Genomic DNA, 21,251 nt, shown 5'->3' with positions numbered 1-21,251 from the left:
TAACATCTGGTTCATATTTCTGTAATTCAGAGATGTGTTCTTTCCTTTTTTCTTTTTTTTTTTTCATTAAAGGTCTGCAATTTACTTTAAAACAGAAATAAAACTTCAGTGTCCAAGGAACTAGTCAAAAAACGCTTGCTGGTTTTCAACTAACAAAACAAAATGGATCTGGAACAGGAGAAGTGCAAATTACACCCTTTACTAATGCCAGTAATAGGAACCTGTTACAAGCAGCTGCTAATACAGCTAAACATTATGCCTTTCACTGCATTTTGCTGTTTTCAGTTCTTTATAGTTTAGCTGAGAATTTATATATTTGTTATTAAATTTTCCAGGTTTTTTAAAATTTCAGAAAACTGGTTTAGACACTTTTGAGAACAAGAGCAGGAAAACCAGGTTTTGTCCACACTGACTGTGTCTGGGTTTCTTGAGAAACTTCTGTACTCCCAAACTATGGAACGTGACTTTGGGATCTCCTCTTTGCAAATATCTAAGCTTTGGGGGAAGAAAATTCAGCTTATACTTTTTTTTATAGAAGATAAAACATTTGGGTATTAGAGCCATCACAGAACGGCATTGAGTAAGCAATGTTGCAGATCAGTTATTTCAATGCTGAATGTCTTGCACTTAAACCCCGCAGTCCTCTAGTGAAACATAGCTGACTGGAAGAACAAAGCAGCATCACTGCTAAAATCCTCATGTTATTTCTGAGGGCGTACCTTGTACTGCTGTAAACCACAAAAGACAACCCATTTCTCATCTGCTGTTTCCTAGTAAGACCAACTATCTTCTCTTAATGAAGTGTTAGAAGTAGCTGTAATGTAAGGCCTATTTCTTCCTGTTGCTCACTGGCAGCAGGAAAGGGGAGAAACTTTTGTGCATGTGTTTCATTGCTTCTATCCTGACCTCAATGGTCACCAAATTTGATGCCTATGCTTCAATATTTTATACTAAATATATCTGACACCAAAACCTCTGCTAATGACCATTGCCTGGATAAATGACAAGTTGCTTTTAAACCTGTAATTTATCCAGTGTCTAGCCATGCCAGCAGGCCTGTAAAGAAACGAGTGACTAAAATGAGAATCATAGTGTGATGTCCTCACTTCAATGATCTTACTTAATTCGTCTAGTAAAGGTGTATGATTCTGAACTCTTCAAATGTGCTACAATGAAACAAGTACAAAGTGTTCTCCTGTGCCACTGCCACTGAAAGCTTAACTATTGTGAAAATGCTAAGATTGGCTCCTGAGGTCTTTGTGTTATGAAACAAACACTAAAATAAGAAAAAAATGTGAAGTCACCATATTAAAATAGAAAAAGAAATAGCACAGTGTCTTGCATGCAGCTAGCACTTTTGTGCAGTACTTTCTGATAAAAGATCCTGTAAAATGGCAAAGTCAAGCACTTTCCTTACGGCTTATTTTGCATTAGCAGTACGTACTATCGTAAAATCAGAGTTTGCTCTCAGTGATAAACTTACTCTCAACTGTGCTCTCTTTCACAATATTGCACAAACGATACCTACAAATGCTGTTCTTGGTAATATTGTCCCCTTATCCACTGCGGCTGTATGGACAAGGACAAAATTTGGTGAAGTAATCTAGCTAATACTTCTATTGACAAGGCCTAAGACAGAACAGAAAGAAATACAGGTGAGTAGACAATTGGAAAGAATGAAACACCATATTCATCACAAAAGTAAACAGATCCAAACAATTCTGTACTGCCAAGATACTTGTCAAGAAAGAAGGTGCCTTTTCTATACAATCAAATCTTCAGAATCAGCTATCACGGCACTAGAATGCTGTGCAGTTGAAATTCTTTTCTCTGGGCTAGGGTCAGAGTTTTCAGTCTCTCCAAAACTCTTGCTAAGACAAGATAGCATTTTTAAGCCAAAATTGCTTGAGCTATTACAAGTTCTCAAAAATACACATGGTATGACATCATTTTTACTCAGGGACACTTTCATACTTCCTTAAAACACTTGAAAAAAGGGTTCCATTGCTTTATCACATTTACTCTCCAAGAAACACCTGAATGGAACATCTCTACTGTATTTTAGATAACTGTTTGGACTTTAATCCGTTTCATAAAAGAACCATCTTTTAAACATGCTAGTCCTAAGGTGTAACCTTACCAGGATACACCTAGGCTAATCCTAAATTATACCAATGTAATACTATATGAAGCTGTACTGCATTTCATGGAATTAAAGCAGCAGTGGATCAAAGGTCTTTCAAATTTTTTAGATGTGTATGTACAGTAATATCCAAGCATTTCATATACCTAGACTGACTGCTGTAAGGAAAAGTGTTAGTTGGTTCTCAGTAATTACCATTAGCCAGAAGTGCATAACCTTTATGATTATGCATATACCTGCAGAGAATTTGTGGGATTTGTTATAGTAATTCTAAAATGACTAAGCCAAGAGGAAATACAATTTTGTTCATTTCTGTTACTTAACATTCTGATTTATTATACAAATATGTATTCCTTACCAATCTTAAAATTTCCAAGTAAAAGAACCATTGTAAGACACTTCACGAGCACTATGATCAGTACTTTTCTGCAGAAATCTTTCAAAAAAAGACAGAAGATCCCAAACCAAAAGAAGTGTAACACTCCAGCTACCCAGCATTAGATTTTTCTGGGCTGAGTGAACAGCAGATAACTGTGCAAGTAGTTTTGCTCCCATCCGTTATTAGTATTGCTCGTCTTCAAATATTGTGGAAAAAATTACTAAAAATCCTTAGTACATATCCCTGTAGATTTCCTGTAGTAAAGGGTGTAAATGTGCATCAGATTCAGTCTTCTTAATTATCTGAACAAGCTGAGCATGCTCTGTGACTAGTTGTCGGAGGTCAGCCATTTTTTGGAGGAGTTTCGGGAAGAGGAAGGTGTCATCAGGATGGTTGGTTTGCAAGTGAAGTTTCAGTACATGCACGATGCTCTCCTGCATTTTTTCAATGTGTCCTACATTCACAAGACCAGGGCGATCTGTTCTCAACACAAGCAAAAGAATGCATGTCATAATTTTATAATTATTCCTTAAAGTAAGCTACTTTATAGGTTTTATGTTGTAGGCTACAGTTACATTATACACTGAGGGCAATGAGGCTTAAAATGAATCTGAAAAAGAAAGACAAGAAAAAAAGTAGTCATCCCTTTTGCCTGACTTTCATCAATGCCAACAGTTATTTGAGGAGAGATTTCATACCACTAAATACAACTCATGTCACAAAAGTACAAAACCCCACCCATTCTCTCACCCCCAAAACCAGAAGTATCCAGTTTTATATTCTGCATGATAACAGAATTCAAACAGTAACGATGGAAAAAGCATGTGGCTATTTCTAGAGAGTTCTTGAAGTTTGGTAGCAATGTAGCAAGAAGTAAGTAGCAGGCTTTCACTCTCGGCTCCTGTATGTATACTGTCATAGCACAAGTTATTGACAGGATGTAGAGAAGCCCCTATTAAGGATGTTTCACTCTTTCTATTACATGATCTCTTTTCAGCTACTTAGTCCTGTAATACCTTCACTCTCCAGATTAAACTTCTCTGTAAGAAGTCTGGGACAACAGACTACATATGCTTCTTGAAAACTTAAGCTAGTTCCTAGGAGGAGGATAGAGGGGTAAAGCAAAACAAAACATTTTGCCTTCACTCTCTTCATTTCTGAAAATGTGAAAATACCAATTTATTATGCAAAAATAATTCAAGATTTAATCTTGATTTGCTATCTAAACTAGCATATAAAGCTTCTGAAAGTCCACAGGTTGTATGTCTCCTTGTAATTGCTAAGGATGCAACCAGAGCAGTGAAACACCCTGTGAGTCTGGCAGAATGCAAAAAAGGCAGGCAGGAACAGTTGTTAGAACTTTCTTGATCTTTTATTTTCTTTTTCTCTGTTTAATATCTTTGTTGGCAACAATGACAGTGGGATTCAGTGCACCCTCAGTAAGTTTGCTGATGACACCAAACTGTTTGGTTCAGTCAACAAGCTGGAGGGAAGGGATGCCATGCAGATGGACCTTGACACACTTGAGAGGTGGCCAGTGCCAACCTCATGAAGTTCAACAAAGCAAAGTACAAGGTCCTACACCTGGGTCAGGGTAATTCTAAACACAAATACAGGCTGGGCAGAAACTGGATTGAGAGCAGCCCTGTGGAGAAGGAGTTGGGGGTTTTGGTTGATGAGAAACTGAACATGAGAGGGGTTCAGTGTGTGCTCGCAGCTCAGAAGGTCAACTGTAACCTGGGCTGCATCAAAAGGAGCGTGACCAGCAGGTCGAAGGAGGTGATCCTGCCCCTCTGCTCTGCTCTCGTGAGACCTCACCTGGAGTACTGCATTCAGCTCTGGGGACCTGAACATAAGAGGGACGTGGACCTGTTGGAACGAGTCCAGAGGAGGCCATGAGGATGATAAAGGGGACTGGAGCACCTCTGCTATGGAGCCAGTCTGGGAAAGCCCGGCTTTTTCAGCCTGGAGAAGAGAAGGCTTAGGGGAGATCTTAGAGCAGTTCCTCAGTGCCTAAATAGGGCTTACAAGAAATCTGGAGAGGGACTTCTTACAAGGGCATGTAGTGACAAGGAGGAATGGCTTTAAACTGACAGAAGGGAGATTTAGATTAGACATTAGAAAGAGGGGTTTTTTTGGCAGAGAGGGTAGTGAGGCACTGGCACAGGTTGCCCAGAGGACCCATGGCTGCCCCATCCCTGGCAGTGTTCAAGGCCAGGTTGGACAGGGCTTTGAGCAACCTGGTCTAGTGTAAGGTGTCCCTGCCCATGGCAGCGGATTGGAGTGGGATGAGCTTTAAGGTCTCTCCCAACGCAAACATTCTATGATTGAAAAATAATCTTTCAAACCCCAAACAAAAACCCACCTACACTCTTCACATCCCACTTTTAACAACAGAGAGTAACTAGACCCCTCTCTAATGAGGCTTAACAGTAACTCCAAACACATCTACAATTTCATTTTCATGTTAGGCACACCAAAAACCTGTAAGTGTACCTATCTGCTTAAAAGCTGTAGTGTACCTATCTCCCTACAGTCAAATACAGCATCAAGACTGCTAATGGTTACACAGTATCTTCCATGAAACATGCTAAAAGGCAAAATGACATTGTTAGAGGTAGAATTGAATCTTCAAGAAATATATAAGCTTTTCCATTAAAATTATTGATTCACAGGAATATTACAATTTACCACCTTAAAGACCAAAGATGCAATGCTTACCTCCACAGCAAATGATGGCAGCAACAAAAAGGGATATATCACTATCATCCAATTCCAGTGCATTGAATTTCATTGCAAAATCAAATTTTGGCTCCATTATATCACAGAATGGCTTTCTCAGGCTTTTCAGGAACTCCCGGGTTATAAAACCGTTTCCATAGGCGACTAGCATCCCATCCTTGTTCATCACAGATGCTAACATGGCAAATATGGCTTCATAAACTCCGTATTTTAACAGTGTCACTTGATCATTCAAGTCGAGATTGGAGAAGCCAGGTATAGATTTGGCAAATTCAGTAAGTTCAGTGACTGTCTCTACAGACGTACACTGGCAGCAGTGGAAGATTCGAACCTCTGCTTCCTTGTTCTGAATTCCATTGGCCACCAATTTTGCCACCAAGGTCTTCTCTGCCATACACAAGGTATCCATATCATGTATTACAAATGGCTACAGGAGGAAAAACCAAAACTAATTCAGTTTCAAAATAATGGTTATTAATCACTGCTTTCCTAAGGAATAGGAATTTTGATAATCTAACTTTCGTGCTGATCAGTCTTCAACTATCAGTAAACCATGAGTTCTTTCATATTTCTGCATAGAGAAACCAAGTATTATAGAACTACAAACGGCAATATCTAAGTCTGCTCTGCAAATAACAATGCAATTAGTAAAATATAAATATGTATGACATATCTTTAATCTAGTTCTATGTAGCAGTTTTAGTGAAGATCCAGAAGTACTGTGCTTAGTATGCATATATCCATTTTAGAGCAAGTCCCAGAAGGTTCACAAAAGACTCGTATTACCTTCTCCAGAAGTCCAGGTTATTCTGCCTACACTCCTATCGATTCCTAAACTAACTACACTTGATGCACATCATGATGCTTTCCTGAAGTATCCTAGGGGGAATACAGACAGTCATTTAAATATAGGACAGCATATTTGTACACAAACATGAATCTTCTACTACTCTTGTGTTTTATTATCAGATTTTCATAGACCATGTCCCAGCTGATCTTCCACAGAAATTCAACTCATCTTTCTAGCTACAATTAGTGCTAAGTCATCTCTAAACCCAAAATCCCACTAGAATATCAGACAACACAAAATTCCAGTCTTGATCATGGTCTTTTCAATAATCCCCTTAGCTTAAAGAGGTATGTGCATTACAAACTGATGAGCCAGTCCCTTAAAACATCATATAAGAAAAAGTATTCAGACTTTCTTAAAAACAATTGGAATTCAAAAATATTTTGATACATGTCTGAAGAGGGCAATCCACTAAAGGAAAACAATGAAACCCAGTGCTCCCTGGCCTACCAAAGTCATGGCGATTAAGATGTATCTAGTTCCATACATGCTAAGCAAAGCACCTTCCCTGTGCTGTTTTGGTCATCTCAGATTAAATATCATGAGGAACACCTGGTGTTCTGTTAAAAACCTACAGAATTCACTTATTTCACTTAGAAAACTGCCAAGCATGATCGTTTCCCACAACTGTCCACTTTCAAATGCTTATGGCAGCTGCACTTTCCAGCTCACTTCTATACTTAGTGTCACACAGAACGGAAATTTCTGTGTGCATCTGGATATGAATGGAAAGTGGCAAAGCAATAAACACATTTCTAAACCCTTTGAAGATGCAGACTATCTCGTAAATCTTTTTGGGGATTTATCATCATTTCACTATGCAGAAAATATGTATGGCCAATGACTTAAAAGCTAAATTTAAAAATGATACCTTACCATCGTTAAAAACACTAGTTAATTCTCAAATGAATTATAGTGGTGACAGGAATTAGGATTCAGTAAATCAGCTGTTAATGCACTGTTCAGAAGCAGGTGGATTACTAACAACAAATCCCCCCTTTTTTTCTTTAATTTTATATTAAAAAGTCACAAGAGAATTAAAATGTTTGTTTTCCCCAGAGATGATGAAATAGCTTAAAAACCATCTTCTCTTCCCTGCACATTGAAGAATGAGAAACCAGTCTGTTGATAACATACTAGGCCTTATTCCTCATTAATTTTTACTTGTAAATTTACCAAGACACACGCCAGCCACTATTAGCTAGTCAATCAGATGACTATAATCCAAGAGCCTTGATTGCATAAATAGAAACTCAACCATTAGGATGAAGTGATCTGGGATCCCTACATGTATGATACATATTTTAACTGGTGATTCTGACATGTGGCAACAAGCGTGAAAAGAACTTTATGCAGATACCTACTTGGTAAGGTGTTAAAGCATAGTATTTACTGTAGGCTTATGTCAGCTTGTACCCCAAAAAGTTTAAGCCTGGGCTTAATTTTAGACATCTCTTTAATCCAATGAAAAAGACTGGGTTTACTCGTATGTCTCTTTTAATGTAGCAGCCTGTATTCTTGGCTAGACTAGACTATAATATGCCAAGTTCCATAATTTAGAAGACAGCTTGCTTACAATTTTTATAACACTCATCCCCACAGTTACATGGGATTTTTTATTGTGGCATATGTAAAGCCTCTTCCCTGCAAATTTTTCCTGAAATTAAAAATTGTTGGTAAAATAAGAGACTGATCTTCTCCATATAATTAACATAAATCCCAACAGAATTTAAAAACATATGCATAAATGAAAGAAGTCAGTCCTTACAAGGGTTATACAATCTCATGTGCTACACAACAAAAAGCAAGTGATAGCATTAGGTAGACCTTGACTAAATTATCCTGAGAGGAAAATAATCTCTACAGCATACGTGTCTTTACAACCTTGCTTGCTTCTCCCTTTCAAGGTAACCATACAGTAAAGACCAGGAAGACAAGGTGAGGAAGTGACCAGAACTGTAAATAAAGAATTACAAACTCAAGTTTTCTTTTCCCTCCTGCCATTAATATTGTTGTGATTAAAACAGAAGTCATACAGAGCTCCTGTACGCCTTAAAAGATAACAGTATTTATCCTGGCATTTGTGGCAGAAAAAAAATATTTATTTTTCCGCTGTCAAATAGGAAATTATTTTGGAACCATTTCCCCCACCCATACCAAGAGGTATTCACATTTAGATGTCTTTTTTTTTTGCTTTTAATTAAGAACTAATTATCTTTCCCTTACTATAATTTGAGATTTTAGGCTTCCATTTACAAGTTAATCACCTGATTTTCCTTAAGTTTCCTATTTTTCTGATGGTGGCTAAAAGCAACTGTATTTACTACAGGCATTCTTTTTACATATTTATTGTCTATATTAACATGATACTTATTTTCCAGTAGATCTGATTAGGAGTTCAACAAATTATCTTATATATCTGACAGCTTTATTTTAAAGTTAGTACAAAAGTACTTACAGGATTGTTACTAGTTTTCCCTGCAAGGATGATTCTGGCTTTAACCTTGTTCATATTGAAGTTTTTCAGGTAAGCATCATGAATTCTTTTGGCAAGTGATTTAAGATCTGCCATTTCTGAATCTTCTACATAATTTTCACCTGTTAGAATTTCTGCCTTCAACTTGGCCTTCTCAGACCTTGGCATTCGTCCAAAACGTATTGCTGATGGGAAGACACAGTTATAAAACAAATGTTAGTTACACAGAAACCTGTACCTTTTAACATTGCTGGTTAGAGCAGTAAGACTTTGTGACTAGAAAAACTGAGATAGAGGCAGCATCTTTATTATGAGAAATTCACAAGTGAAAAAATCTCATCCTTTCTAACACAGTGATTAAGTATTTATGCAAAATCTGAAGGTAATCAGATGTTTCAACACACAACCTGGTATCTACAATGAGCTAGAACGCATGCTTTTTTCCCTTCTACATTACCTAAGTAGTTGTATTTATTTTTTTTTCTCTCCTTATTGTGTTCTACAGCTCCCAGTAAGAAATTCAAAGTATGCCTTGGGAATTCTAAAAACTGAGTAAACTCCTGTCAGGAGTTTGGCAGAGAGTGCACATGCCAGCTGGAGACCTGCCTGGAAGGTTACTCCACAGGGAACACTGCAACAGGGTTGGGCCCAAATCCCACTGCTGATCTTGAACCTGCTGGGGCATTAAGTTCTTTATGCACTCCATTTTCAGTTCAACATATCTGTATTGTTTAGTGAGAACAAAACAGACCAGAGACTCTGATTTATGCTTAAAGGCTATTGTCAACAAAACCTCTTCCTAGCCTCAGCATTTTATGCTTCTTTTTCTTCAATAAATTAGTCCTTCATGACTGGAGAGGATGAGAACAGAGTTTGAGTATCCAATCTAGTCATCAGGATATACTTTTGAGAAGGAGACGTAAGTTTGCAACTCCACTGGGATGGAGGTCTCCCAGTTCTTGGGCAAGTGGTCTTGCCATTTAACAATAAAACAGGCATATCAATATCCTTCTTTAGTTTCAGTCAAAAACTAACCCAGCTCTATTTTAAAAGGGGCCTTACCCTCTGATGGTGTGCAAGGTTTTAGAATGGCTAATAGAGATGGTTACTCTACCACGTTTCAGCATCTCACCAGTGAGAGGACAGAACCTCACTGCTTAGACTGAGCAATTCAGAGCATAGGCAGAATTAGCCCTTCAACATACCCGAGCAACCTTCTCCTGACTTGAGGAGGTATCTAGGCATGATCTGAAATACGGTTTTGGATTTCAATGGAAGCCCAACATGGAAGGCCTGTTTGGAATCTGGCCATGGATCTATTGGAAAAGTGGAAGAATATCTGCTCTAAACTGAAACTTAAAGCTTCAACTGAATGTTAATTCCTGCCAACCAGCACAGCTCCCTGTTCAACTCCTGCCCCTGGGCTGTTACTTTGTTGGCTGGCGCATTCTCCCTAAGCCTGCTGCTTCAGGAAGCTTACCACCAGTCTTGTAAAGACTATTAGCTCTCTCCCAGTGGAACTTAATCTCAGTCAAGGCTCACCACAAGGAAGTCAGACTTCCCCAGAACCAGAAAGTCAACTCTCCCAATGTCATTCTAGGACTCTAGACTTACCATGTCATAGGCAGCTTCCCCAACCACATCCCCACCCAGCTATCTCGACTGCATATTTTCCTTAGGAAGTCTCCTAACCCACAGCTCAGCATTTTCACCTACTTTTCACCCATTCCCAAATTGCACCTGCTCTCGGGGTGAGCCTTGACACTATCGGACCTAGGCAGGAAAAGCAAACTACTGTCATCTGCCTGAACAAAATGTGCTTTGTCATGGCTGGGCCTCTCCCTGTTTACCAAAGTTGCTTAGCAAGCTACCTACTGTGCATAAAACTGCCTTGTGGGTTGAAATTGGCCTGTAAACCACAGGCTTACCAGCCTTATCTTAAATCATTAACACAATAACATAATTTTTAAACTGAATATCTAATCACTCTGATTTTTTACCATTCCATTTAACAATCAACCTACCAGATTTTTGTTCTACAGTCAGCACAGATCTTTGCCCTCCCTCACCACTCCTTGAACCACCTGCCCAAGAGCTGTTGCACTGTAACCTGAAAAATCATAAGTCTGGTTTCCTACAGATTTCTATCCTACGTCATTCCCTCTCACAATGAGCTAGTTGTTCTCCTACTCATCTAAAATGCTCTTGATCAGAATTCTTCCAGTATTGAAACTTGTTTCAATGGGAGTAATGGTGCAAAGTTCTGGGTGAAGAAAGCAACTAAATGAACACTCATATGGACAAATAGACATCCAGCACAATTGAGTGTAAAGCTCATAACAGTACATTTGGCAGCTATGTATCAATTACATTAACTACTCATTAGGGAAAATGGTGTCCCCCCTATGACTGTAAAAATCTGAGGTTCAACTCATATGTACAAGTAAAAACACTATCCAAGTGCCTGCTTCTAGAAGCAGACTCTGGGTAGGACCAAACAAATTATTAAGGGCACTCTTACCTACCATTATGTGACATTCCAACTGAAAGGCACTTTTGAAAACGACAGTATTGGCACTTATTACGATTTTTTTTCTGAATTTTGCAGTTGCGATCACATTTATCATAGATGAGTTTTAAACGAATTGTTCTTCTAAAAAAACCCTATAAAAAGTTTGAGAAAACAACATGCAATGTTAAAGAAAGTTGACTACTAAGCTTCAGTCATACAGGTGATTTTTTTCTTTCATTGTTTATTGATGTCACTAGCAAAAAAATACACAAGGTATAACCTCTCCAAAGGTAAGAATCTATGCAGTGAAGTGGTAAGTATGAAGGAATGTACAGAATAGAAAACACAAAAGGAAGGAGTAACTACCAGCCCTCTTTCTTGGGAGAGGACCGAGAGCCCAGAGTACCTGGCTAGATTTGTCTTTAAGGATTAAGCAAAACAGTGACATACTGAGTTTGTACACATTCTCTAAGCATCCTCTGTCAGAAATAACCTTCATCTTTCATATGTATAAGACACACAAACACACAGATTTAGCACATCTTTTCTTCATCCAGCAAATGTGAGGGGTATGACAGCACAGCACAGTGTATGGAAAAAGCCAAGGACACAAAAAAAAGCATTACAGAAGAGCCTATAAGTCAACTTCTTACCATGATGTCTTGGTACTGCAATGTAAGGTTAGTCTCATACTACAAAATCATAAGGTTAGCAAATTTAGAGACACTGCACCATTTTGTATTACATGGCATAACAAGAAGTCATTTAGACCGTGGGACACAACTGACTATGAACTGGCCCCACACCTCTCATAGATATTGTAGCATTATTCTGGAAGATTTATATTGGAATTATCATATTCTGACATTGTGCATGAAAGAAAAATGTACATGTATATAATTACTTATCTAACTTTGCATTATAATTTAGAAAAAAATGGAAAACTAAAACACTGGAAGGAAAAAGAATCTTCTAATTCATTGGCCAACAATCTGTGATAAAATAGCTGACGATAACACTGATAACATTAGTTTGCTGCAGAGACATGCACTGGCCCCAGAACTAAAAGAGGTACAATATTAAGTGATTCAGGCAGAATGTGGTGAAGATGAGAAATTCAGCATTTGTTACTGTTATAATGGAAACCTAGCAAACTGGCATGCTTCTCATAGCCATACTCCCAACACAAATAAAACACTAGTGGAGCAAGTAGGCTTTGATTTTTGGTCACAGTTTAGTGTTTTAAGTTGTTTTAGTGATTAACTACCTATATGCAGAAAATCAGCATTAAAAATATAATTGTGAATTGCCCCTGCTTGATGAAGGTCTGATATTGAGTTGTGGTATCCAGGTATGTATCTGAACAATTTATTTCAGAGAAAAGGTCACCAATATGTTTACTATTTAAATATTTTTAATGGCTAGAATTATATTAATTAAAAATTTATGTAACAAATGTTTATCTTCATATAACCCTGTAAATAAAGCAACATGATTTAGGTTCTTAAAAAGAAAATTATGACTGTACCTTACAACCTTCACAAGCATGTACTCCGTAATGGTAGCCTGAGGCTTTATCCCCACAAATTCTACATTCAATGTTTAATGCTCCACTGGGTGATTCATCTATGCTACCTGGAGCTGTGGCAAAATTAATGGATGAAGGACTGGATGCTGGTGAAAGGGTGTCTAAAAGAAAAAGGAACACTTCATAAACACTATACTATCAAACCTGATACCATTGCTATACTAAAACCACAGGAAAAAAAAAAAAGCTTATGCTAAAAAATGATGAGTTTCTAGTCATTAAGTGATATTATAATTTGGCCATAAGTGTTTGAAAATAATTCATAATTATATTAACAGTGCAAACAAACACAAAACACAGGGTGTGCCTTGCTAATTTTGATGAGACATACAATGTCAACAAACAAAAAGCCTTGCTGAAGTAACTCTGACAACAAGAGCTAGAAGGCTGATAATGGTCCTTGAGGATTCAACACACAGCACACAAAATATGAGAAAACCAAGCTATTCTGGATTTTTCTACATTCCATTTTTTATTTGGAATATTTCAAATGTTTCTCAATTTGATGTGAACATGATTTTTTTAATCCCACAATGTAAAATAAGTAACACTCCCCCCCCCCCCCCCCCCCCGCCCCGAATTATTATTTCATTTAAATCAAGGAAATTTTCTTAACCATAGGAATGTACATGTACCATTTTCACAAATAACATGAATTTGAAACCAAAAAGCAGTATTCAACATGTCCAGAGAATTTGTGGCTGCCCCATCCCTGGCAGTGTTCAGGCCAGGCTGGACAGGGCTTGGAGCAACCTGGTCTGGTGAAAGGTGTCCCTACCCATGGCATAGCGGTTGGAACTAGATGAGCTTTAAGGTCCCTTTCAATCCAAACCATTCTGTGATTCTGTGATTCTATGTACTGTTTGTCTTGAGCAGTAGATACAAAATATATTAAAAAAACCACCAAACCCAAAACAAGAAACACCCCAACCCAAAGCAAAACCAAAACCAACCAGCCTATCAAAAAAACCCACAAGGAACTAAAACCCCCCATGACTTCAAGTTTGTATCATAATGTCCATTTAACCTGTCATTCACGCTTTCCAGAAAGGTTATTAACATCTCAACTTGCCATTACATATTCCATCTCTTGTGCCTTAGTGTGGAGCATAAGATCTATTGCTATGCTATGACAAGAAACACATTCCTAGCTCATGGCAAGTTATACTTAAGATACACTTAAGGTCCCCCTGACTTTTGAAGAGGTACCCATAGTTTTATATGCTAATCGAAACTGAAGTCTAAAAAACAGTTACACAACTTCTTTTTCTAAAGAGATTTTCTCAAATTGAAAGCCTGATCCTGCACATCAGTAGAAAGGCTGAACACGTATTAAACGGAAGGTAACGCAAACGTTTGCTTCCAAGATAATTTAGCAATAGAAGTCTTGCTCAGGTATTTTACGTTTTGATTATAATGGGAAAAGCATTTCTGAATTGTTGTACAATGAAAAAAACCTCTCCACACATTTTACTACTAGATGAATATGCTAAAGACCTAACGCATTCCAACTTTAATTATTTCAATTAATTTTTCCACCTTCTTCAAGGAAAATATTTTCTGAGGCCAGAATTTCTTTTATCTTCCATCTTGCACCACATGACTTAAGCAAATTAATGGGTGTGTTATTTTAAAAGAAAGATTAAGAAACACTCATGAATGTAGGTCAGCAAGTATTATGTTGGAAAAAAACCTTGGCATAGAACTCGGTCTGCACTGCCAGCACTGCCAAGCCCACAGGCATTAGAGTCATCAAGAACAGCCTAAAACCCAAGAGGTTTTTTAAGGTGGGATTTTAATTTCTTTTTACTTGCCTTATGGAATTTGAGCCTTGAAAGTTTACACTTTCCATCTTCTCTAACAGCAAAACTAGAACGTTTTGCAATGAACACTGAATAGTCAAATTAGAAGGTGACACCAGAAACTTGTACACCCATACACACAATTAATTTAAAAGCCTCATGTTTCAGGACGATGCTATAAACCCATATAAACTTTTTCTCTAGAAGGCATCTCTCTAATGTAAAGGTCTACAACCAAAAGGGACACAAATGGTTGTTCTACAAACATTTCTTTGGGCAGTAGTGCCAAGAGGCAGCTCTCCCTGCTGCCTTTAAAACTCATACTATTCCTTTCAACCACTTCAGCACAGAGGCACACCTCAGATCTGTTTTTGTAAGGTAAAATAGCAATCACAGCCAGTAAATTGATTTAAAGTAAGAAACCCAAAAAACCAAAACATAATGTAAACCAACCAGAAAGCTAATCATAAACTAGCTCTACTGCTAAAAGATTTGTAAACCCATAGTTTCAAAAGGAATACCTTACTGACATTATTGCAGTGCCCCATACCACTTCAATGAATTCCATTTTGATCTCTCAAAGCCTCTCACTAGGATCTTTTGACTAAAGACTATGTAATGTATTAGCAGTCAGAGTATTACTTGAACCAGGGTAGAAGTCATTGACTAAATAATATTCCTCTTTGGAAGTGGGAGAAAACAGCATGTTCAGAACACCACTACACCAAAATACATGGGAATTCTAGGGGAGCTTTTAGGGGTCAGGTTTTTGGCAAACATTTCACAACACCTTTTGAATATATGTGATTTGAAGAAACTTAAAAAAATTAGGAATTCCTTCAGTTCAATGTTGTGAATTCCTATATGACTACAATATATAGTAACTTCTTTCACAGTGATTTTTACAAGTTGTGTTGAAAAAGGCATTGATACTAACGATAATTTAAAACAGTGACTTTACAGTCATTTTTCAACGGCATTTGTCTAAGTTAACTTCAGCCTTAAATATTTTATGACTGCGCTAAAATCAGCTTATATATTTCCAGTGTCACCTAGTCATAAACAACGGTTATTATATTTAAGAGGTTTTTCAATTTCTGTCACTGTGCAATACTACATGTATTTATAAAACAAAGTTTTATGGTAAACCAAAACTCTCTTACCTGTTATGACTGATCCATCAGATCCTGGACCATTTCCCAGTGACTGGAACTCTGTTAAACTTAAAGCTCCAGAGCTATCATCACCTAAAGACTGAGAGAGGTCTTGAATGTTCTCCATATCTTGTAGGAACTCTCCAGATAAAGGGCTGCCTATATCATCCTCCTCCAAAGGAGTAAGGGGATAGAGCTGGTTTTCAGTGTCCACCATGTTGATCAAATAGAGCGGTCACTTAAACTTCTTTATGCTGGTGAAAGAATAAAAAAACCTGTACTTACAATACCATAATATTTTATTTTTTCATACATATTTGAATCACAGCACACAATACATGACTTTTAATCCAATAGTGAAATACTATACAGCATTCTGTTCCTCCAGAAGCTTTATGCACCATGAATTGTCAAAAGGATAGGGGAAAAAAGACCCAAAACATGCCCAAAATATTTCATTATGAGAGTTATGACAAGATTAATCTGTGGATCATTGTTTTCTCTCCTTTGCTGATAAAAATTACATATTGTGCATTATACACCTCCTATGAAAACTGATATGAAAAAATTACAAATATCAATACACATATATTTGGCAAGTCTTTTCTCACTTCATCCAACAGGTTTAGATATGTTGATTTTATCCTTTGTTCTCATCTCTCAAATTTGTTCAACAGGTCTTATGACACTGTAGGGAACAAAATACTGTCTTATATTAAAATCTTTGTAAAAGCGGCCAAAACTAATACCTTTTTGTTACCTACTTTAGTCAGATAACATCTTCAGCAATCTAATACATCAGTAATTCCTAGAGTTAGTTCTATTTCCTACAGTGAAGTAAGCTTTCAAAGTTGCCTACAAAGCTAGCCACCACTGTCATCAACTTCGAGTAACAGCACAAATCCCTTAGAAAACATCACAAATTGTAATTATTCTTTTGTTGACTTCTCAGATAAGGAATTAATAAATGTACTGCAGAATGTTAACTACTGCTGCATAGATACACTTCTGCTAAAAGAAACTGTCACACTGAGTAACTAACACTTGTGCATACACATAGTGCTGCAAGTCTTGTCCATGCAATGAATATGCACAAGCATTTAGAGAAGCTCTGACTGTTACTGTGGTTACCACTCAATGCTGGCCTTTCCAAAGAACCCATGTTCACTGCAGTTTATTGTGAAGCTTGAAACTACCAATAAGTGGCTATGTGGACACATATAAATGCTGATTTTAAAATAAAAGTGCGATGTTCTGATTAAAAAAACAAACAAAACTTCCTTGATATTAAAGTTTTAAATACCAACTAGTTTGATTCACATGACACTGAACGTTTTAGATTAAGAAATCAATCCTTTTCTCTGATAATCTGTGATGGATTCATCCTATGAAAATCAGTCATTTATTCTGGAAAAAAAAACCCTAACATACTGAGTAACTTAGCAGATGAAGAGTGCCTTACAAAACATTACTTTTACAAGAAAAAGAATCAACTGCAAACATTTCTGGTTGACACCATTTATTATTCTCTGCCAGTACTTTCAGTATTGAATATCTTTGTACAATTTCTCTGTTGAGGCAGCATGAACCAGCCCAGTAACAGCTGGAATTAACGTGCTGCTTGCTGTTTGTTAGATCTGAGTCCAAAACATTACATTATTCACCTGATATGCCTGACATAATTGGAATATACTTGAGCTGAGAAATGAGAAATCACTTCTGTATTTTATTTGTGAAAATGAAGTTAAATTGCTATCCCTGTGATGTAGCGGTTTTGTGATGAAGGAGAAGAATAAAGAAACCTTGACATACGTTGGTTTTGTAATGATGGCTGAGAATAACTGTTCTCCAGCAATCCAAAGCAGACTACCAAATTTGTCTCCCTAAGGAGCCATCAACAAAAAAGGAAGAATGCAATGGTGGAGCACATGATGGGCACTGCTCCTCCAGAGTACGCTTCATGAACTTATCCAAGGGTAAAGAGTTGTTCACAACACAGAAACATATTCCTCAGCAGATACATAGCATGTTCTTTACTGTGAGGGTGGTGAGACACTGGAACAGGTTGCCCAAAGAAGTGGTAAATGCTCCATCCCTGGCAGTGTTCAAAGCCAGGCTGGACAGAGCCTTGACTGACGTGGTCTAGTGTGAGGCATCCCGGCCCATGCAGGGGGATTGGAACTTGATGCTCTTAAGGTCCTTTCCAACCCAAACCATTCTATGATTCCATGAGTAGTATGCCTCAGGATAGCTGGGGAGGTTCCAGGACACACTACTCTCCTTGTACTCAAATTACTTCAAGTACCCTACTGAATGACATACATCTCTCCAAGTATCACTTCTTCATCAAGCAAGAGCATTTTTAAAAGATGAAGTGAATGCTGAAGTCTACCTTGAAACAACATGGACATTATTCGACATGAAAGCAAAGCTAGCTGAACATAACATGGCAACAGCTCTTCCAGCAGCACGCCTGGTATTCCCCAATTTGCATTATACTTTTCCACATTTACAGTAAATATTTAAAATTCAGCAGTCATCTTAGCTGAATTGATGTAAGAACAACCTAACAGCTAGTGAAACATAAATGGAGTTCTTATTGTTTTAACTATTAAATTACATACCCTTTTGTACTTTCAAACACTACTAGTGAATTACAGCTGCTTAATCATTATGGCTCTTGTCAAAGATTAACTAGCTACCTTAGGAAGCATAGCCATTTCTGAGACTCTCCATTTCTGGAGACTGTCAAATTATCTTTCTTTACTGAAAAGGTTATACTTATTTTTTTCCATAAGCACAGAAAACCTTTAGGTGAAATGTCATGAGTTCATGTAGTAAACCATTTGCCTTCTGTCTTCTCTGTATTCTGTGCATGTTTATACATGCATATGCTTTTATTGGCAGGTTTCACTTAATATGTATTGATCCTTGCTTCTATGAAAGTAAAACTTCTAAAGCAAAAAGGGTAATGAGTATGAAATTCATTTAGGTAATATTCCCAGAGAGTATTCTGCTTTGCAAAAAAAGCTGTACATGTTACAACAGTAGATGTGGTAGCTGCAGCACGATAATTCCACTAAAGCATCTATATAACTTCTAACTCTTAAGACTCTAGAAAAAGCCTGTGCCAGACATTCACAGAGGATTTTCTCCATTCCCCATGTGATATTTTAGTCTTCATACCCCCTTTCCTATACCCACATACAAACATGCACAAAGTAAACTGAAAACAAGAGAGCATGACATGGAGAAATAAGACCACAATTCATGTAATTATGACTTTAAGAATAAACAGCCCTCTCTCACAGCCTTTTATCTCTGAAGTAAGTCTATTTTCAGAAGTCTTCCTTTCCCACCACTACACTGCAAATACCCAATGAGTAACTTACCTATAATCTTGAAACAGATCTTAAAGAAATCATGGTCAGCCTATCAAAGGAAAATACCTAATCATGCAGCATTCGGTTAATTGCTTCATTTTTGGAAAGGGATAGTGGGAGACTGAACCACTGGCCCTTCCACATTCAGTACTTGCCACACTAGGGATAATCCCTTGGGTTGCCCAGATGCAAAGGTCTCTGAGAAGCAGCAACAAAGTCTGGATTTACTGCATAAACAAATTGATCGTTTAAAGGGCTTGCATGCAAACATCAAGGTTAAAGTTGAAACAATCATTACCTCTCGGTCACTTTGAGAATGCTGTAGCTGAACACAGCACATTTAAAACTAGTGGCTGCAGTAGACAGGCTTAGAAAACTTAGGTAAATAGGAAGAGGTGAATTTGTAAGCTACAGGGTATTTCCAGTATCCTGATTCAATACATAAAAAACAACTGAAAATAAAATCTGGCACCTAAAATACGAAGTACAGTCTCCTGCCTGGGAAAGGATGCATGTTTTCTCCTCTATCCTAAACTGATTCAGTTTTCATGCTTTGTAACCTTACATACTAGTAACATTTTATATATCACAAAGTATTAAGAAGTTAAGGCAAAGAGAATTTACTACGCATGGAATTAAAAACCTTCATGAGCCACCTCTTCAGGACTGCCAGATGCACCCCTCCCCAGTACAGAGTTGTACTCCAAGATATCCTATGCAACTTATAAGCATCCTTGCACTTAAAACAAATAAAAATTCCTATACCCCGATTTTGAAAAATGATACTCAAATTGCAAACTATTAAAAGCTATGAAATTTAACAAAAATCTCAGTTCTTAGAATGTCACTGTTTTGTTAGGCAGTTATTTTTACTTTGAAAAAAATCGAAGGAAATTACTTAATAAAATTACAAAATGTAATTTACTGCTCAGTGCTACAAATCCACAAGTTTCCTGGTGCAAACCTCTCTTAAAAAGTAAAAACATATGTAAGGAAATACTAACATAAGCAGCACCTGTCATGTGGCAAGAAGAGTATTATGGACAGTAAAACGTAAGATCAGGATACAAATTCTGTAGAGAAAACAAACAAGGGTTGTGAAAGATGGGGTTGCCATACTAAACATGAAAGACTCCTTACATATTACATGCAAAGTAGCCATGATGCAGGATCTGCATTAATAAAAGTTTAAGGTTCTAGGAACATCTGTCTAACATTTATGTGCCTTCCAAGTAACAATCTAAAACCTCAGTCTATATTACTACAAAAAAACTCAGTTAAAGGCAAGGTATACAAAGTCATCTTGGATCACTAGACAAAATGCTACTGTATTTCCTCATGAAATAGAATTTTGAATTGCTTATGATTGCTGTATATACAAACATACAGTTAGGAAAAAAAAACAACAAAATAGCACTTTCACCAATATCACAACCTTTCTAGGTTGTGACCAAAAAGCCCAAAATACCTACTGAAATGATTTCATAACACTGCACAATTCAAAACTTTGGGCAGACCCTACACAGAAACAGACAGAAAAAGACCGGAAGAAAGCAACTAATCAGCCAAGGATGGTGTGGAAAGGTGGACTGAAAAACTAGGGAATGATGCCATAATCACTAACATCACTATGCAACTACTTTGCAGCTACTGAGCCAGCTTCAGTCCCTGTTGGCATCTCCCTGTAGCTTCTTTCCAAGATTTAGTGGCACAGGGTAAAAGCTACATCATGGGCTCCAACTCCAGGAAGTGGGAGACTCATTGCCTAGAATATATTAAAGATAAAAGTCTCTGAGCAGGACCACTCATTCCATTCTTAAATGCAACAATTCTGCTTTACAACTGTTCAGCTTCTTTCTATACCTTCGTGATCATCCCTGGCAGTGTTCAAGACCAGGTTGGATGAGGCCTTGGGTGACATGATTTAGCGTGAGGTGTCCCTGCCCATGGCAGGGGTTGGAACTAGATGATCTTAAGGTCCTTTCCAACCCTAACTGTTCTATGATTCTATGATTATGATTATGGAATTGGTTGCCCAGAGAAGCTGCGGCTGTCCCATGCCTGGAAGTGTTCAAGGCCAGGCTGGACAGGGCTTTGAGCAACCTCATCTAGTGGAGGGTGTCCCTGCCTGTGGCAGGGGCGTTGGAAATGGATGAGCTTTAAGGTCCCTCCCAAGACAAACCACTCTGATTACAAAATCACTATTTCCTCCAGCGTTTTCT

The 21,251-nt window shown here is 37.6% G+C and overlaps 1 protein-coding gene across 2 annotated transcripts in view; it reads right to left on the bottom strand.

Annotated features, from left to right (window-relative positions):
- Nucleotides 1-576: 576 nt before the first annotated feature.
- PPARA (peroxisome proliferator activated receptor alpha) overlaps nucleotides 577-21,251 on the bottom strand; it is a 31,964-nt gene continuing 11,289 nt past the window's right edge. Inside the window, exons 1-7 of one of the 2 annotated variants that reach the window (XM_061476452.1) lie at nucleotides 19,039-19,258; nucleotides 15,656-15,900; nucleotides 12,631-12,791; nucleotides 11,116-11,254; nucleotides 8,573-8,775; nucleotides 5,244-5,691; nucleotides 577-3,000 (exon numbers count right to left, since the gene is read on the bottom strand). In XM_061476452.1, coding sequence (XP_061332436.1) covers nucleotides 2,753-3,000; nucleotides 5,244-5,691; nucleotides 8,573-8,775; nucleotides 11,116-11,254; nucleotides 12,631-12,791; nucleotides 15,656-15,863 — 1,407 coding nt within the window. In that variant the 5' untranslated portion in view covers nucleotides 15,864-15,900; nucleotides 19,039-19,258 and the 3' untranslated portion in view covers nucleotides 577-2,752. Of the gene's footprint in view, nucleotides 3,001-5,243; nucleotides 5,692-8,572; nucleotides 8,776-11,115; nucleotides 11,255-12,630; nucleotides 12,792-15,655; nucleotides 15,901-19,038; nucleotides 19,259-21,251 lie in introns of those variants that run through there. The other variant, XM_061476450.1, reaches the window with a different exon arrangement.

The sequence above is a fragment of the Pezoporus flaviventris genome, unplaced genomic scaffold (assembly GCF_033815535.1).
Source record: "Pezoporus flaviventris isolate CSIRO_AGI_PZ_B2104156 unplaced genomic scaffold, CSIRO_AGI_Pfla_v1 ptg000096l, whole genome shotgun sequence".
NCBI classification, from domain to species: Eukaryota; Metazoa; Chordata; class Aves; order Psittaciformes; family Psittacidae; genus Pezoporus; species Pezoporus flaviventris.
Note: the sequence above shows the minus strand (reverse complement) of the source record. Positions and strands in the feature narration are given on the sequence as shown.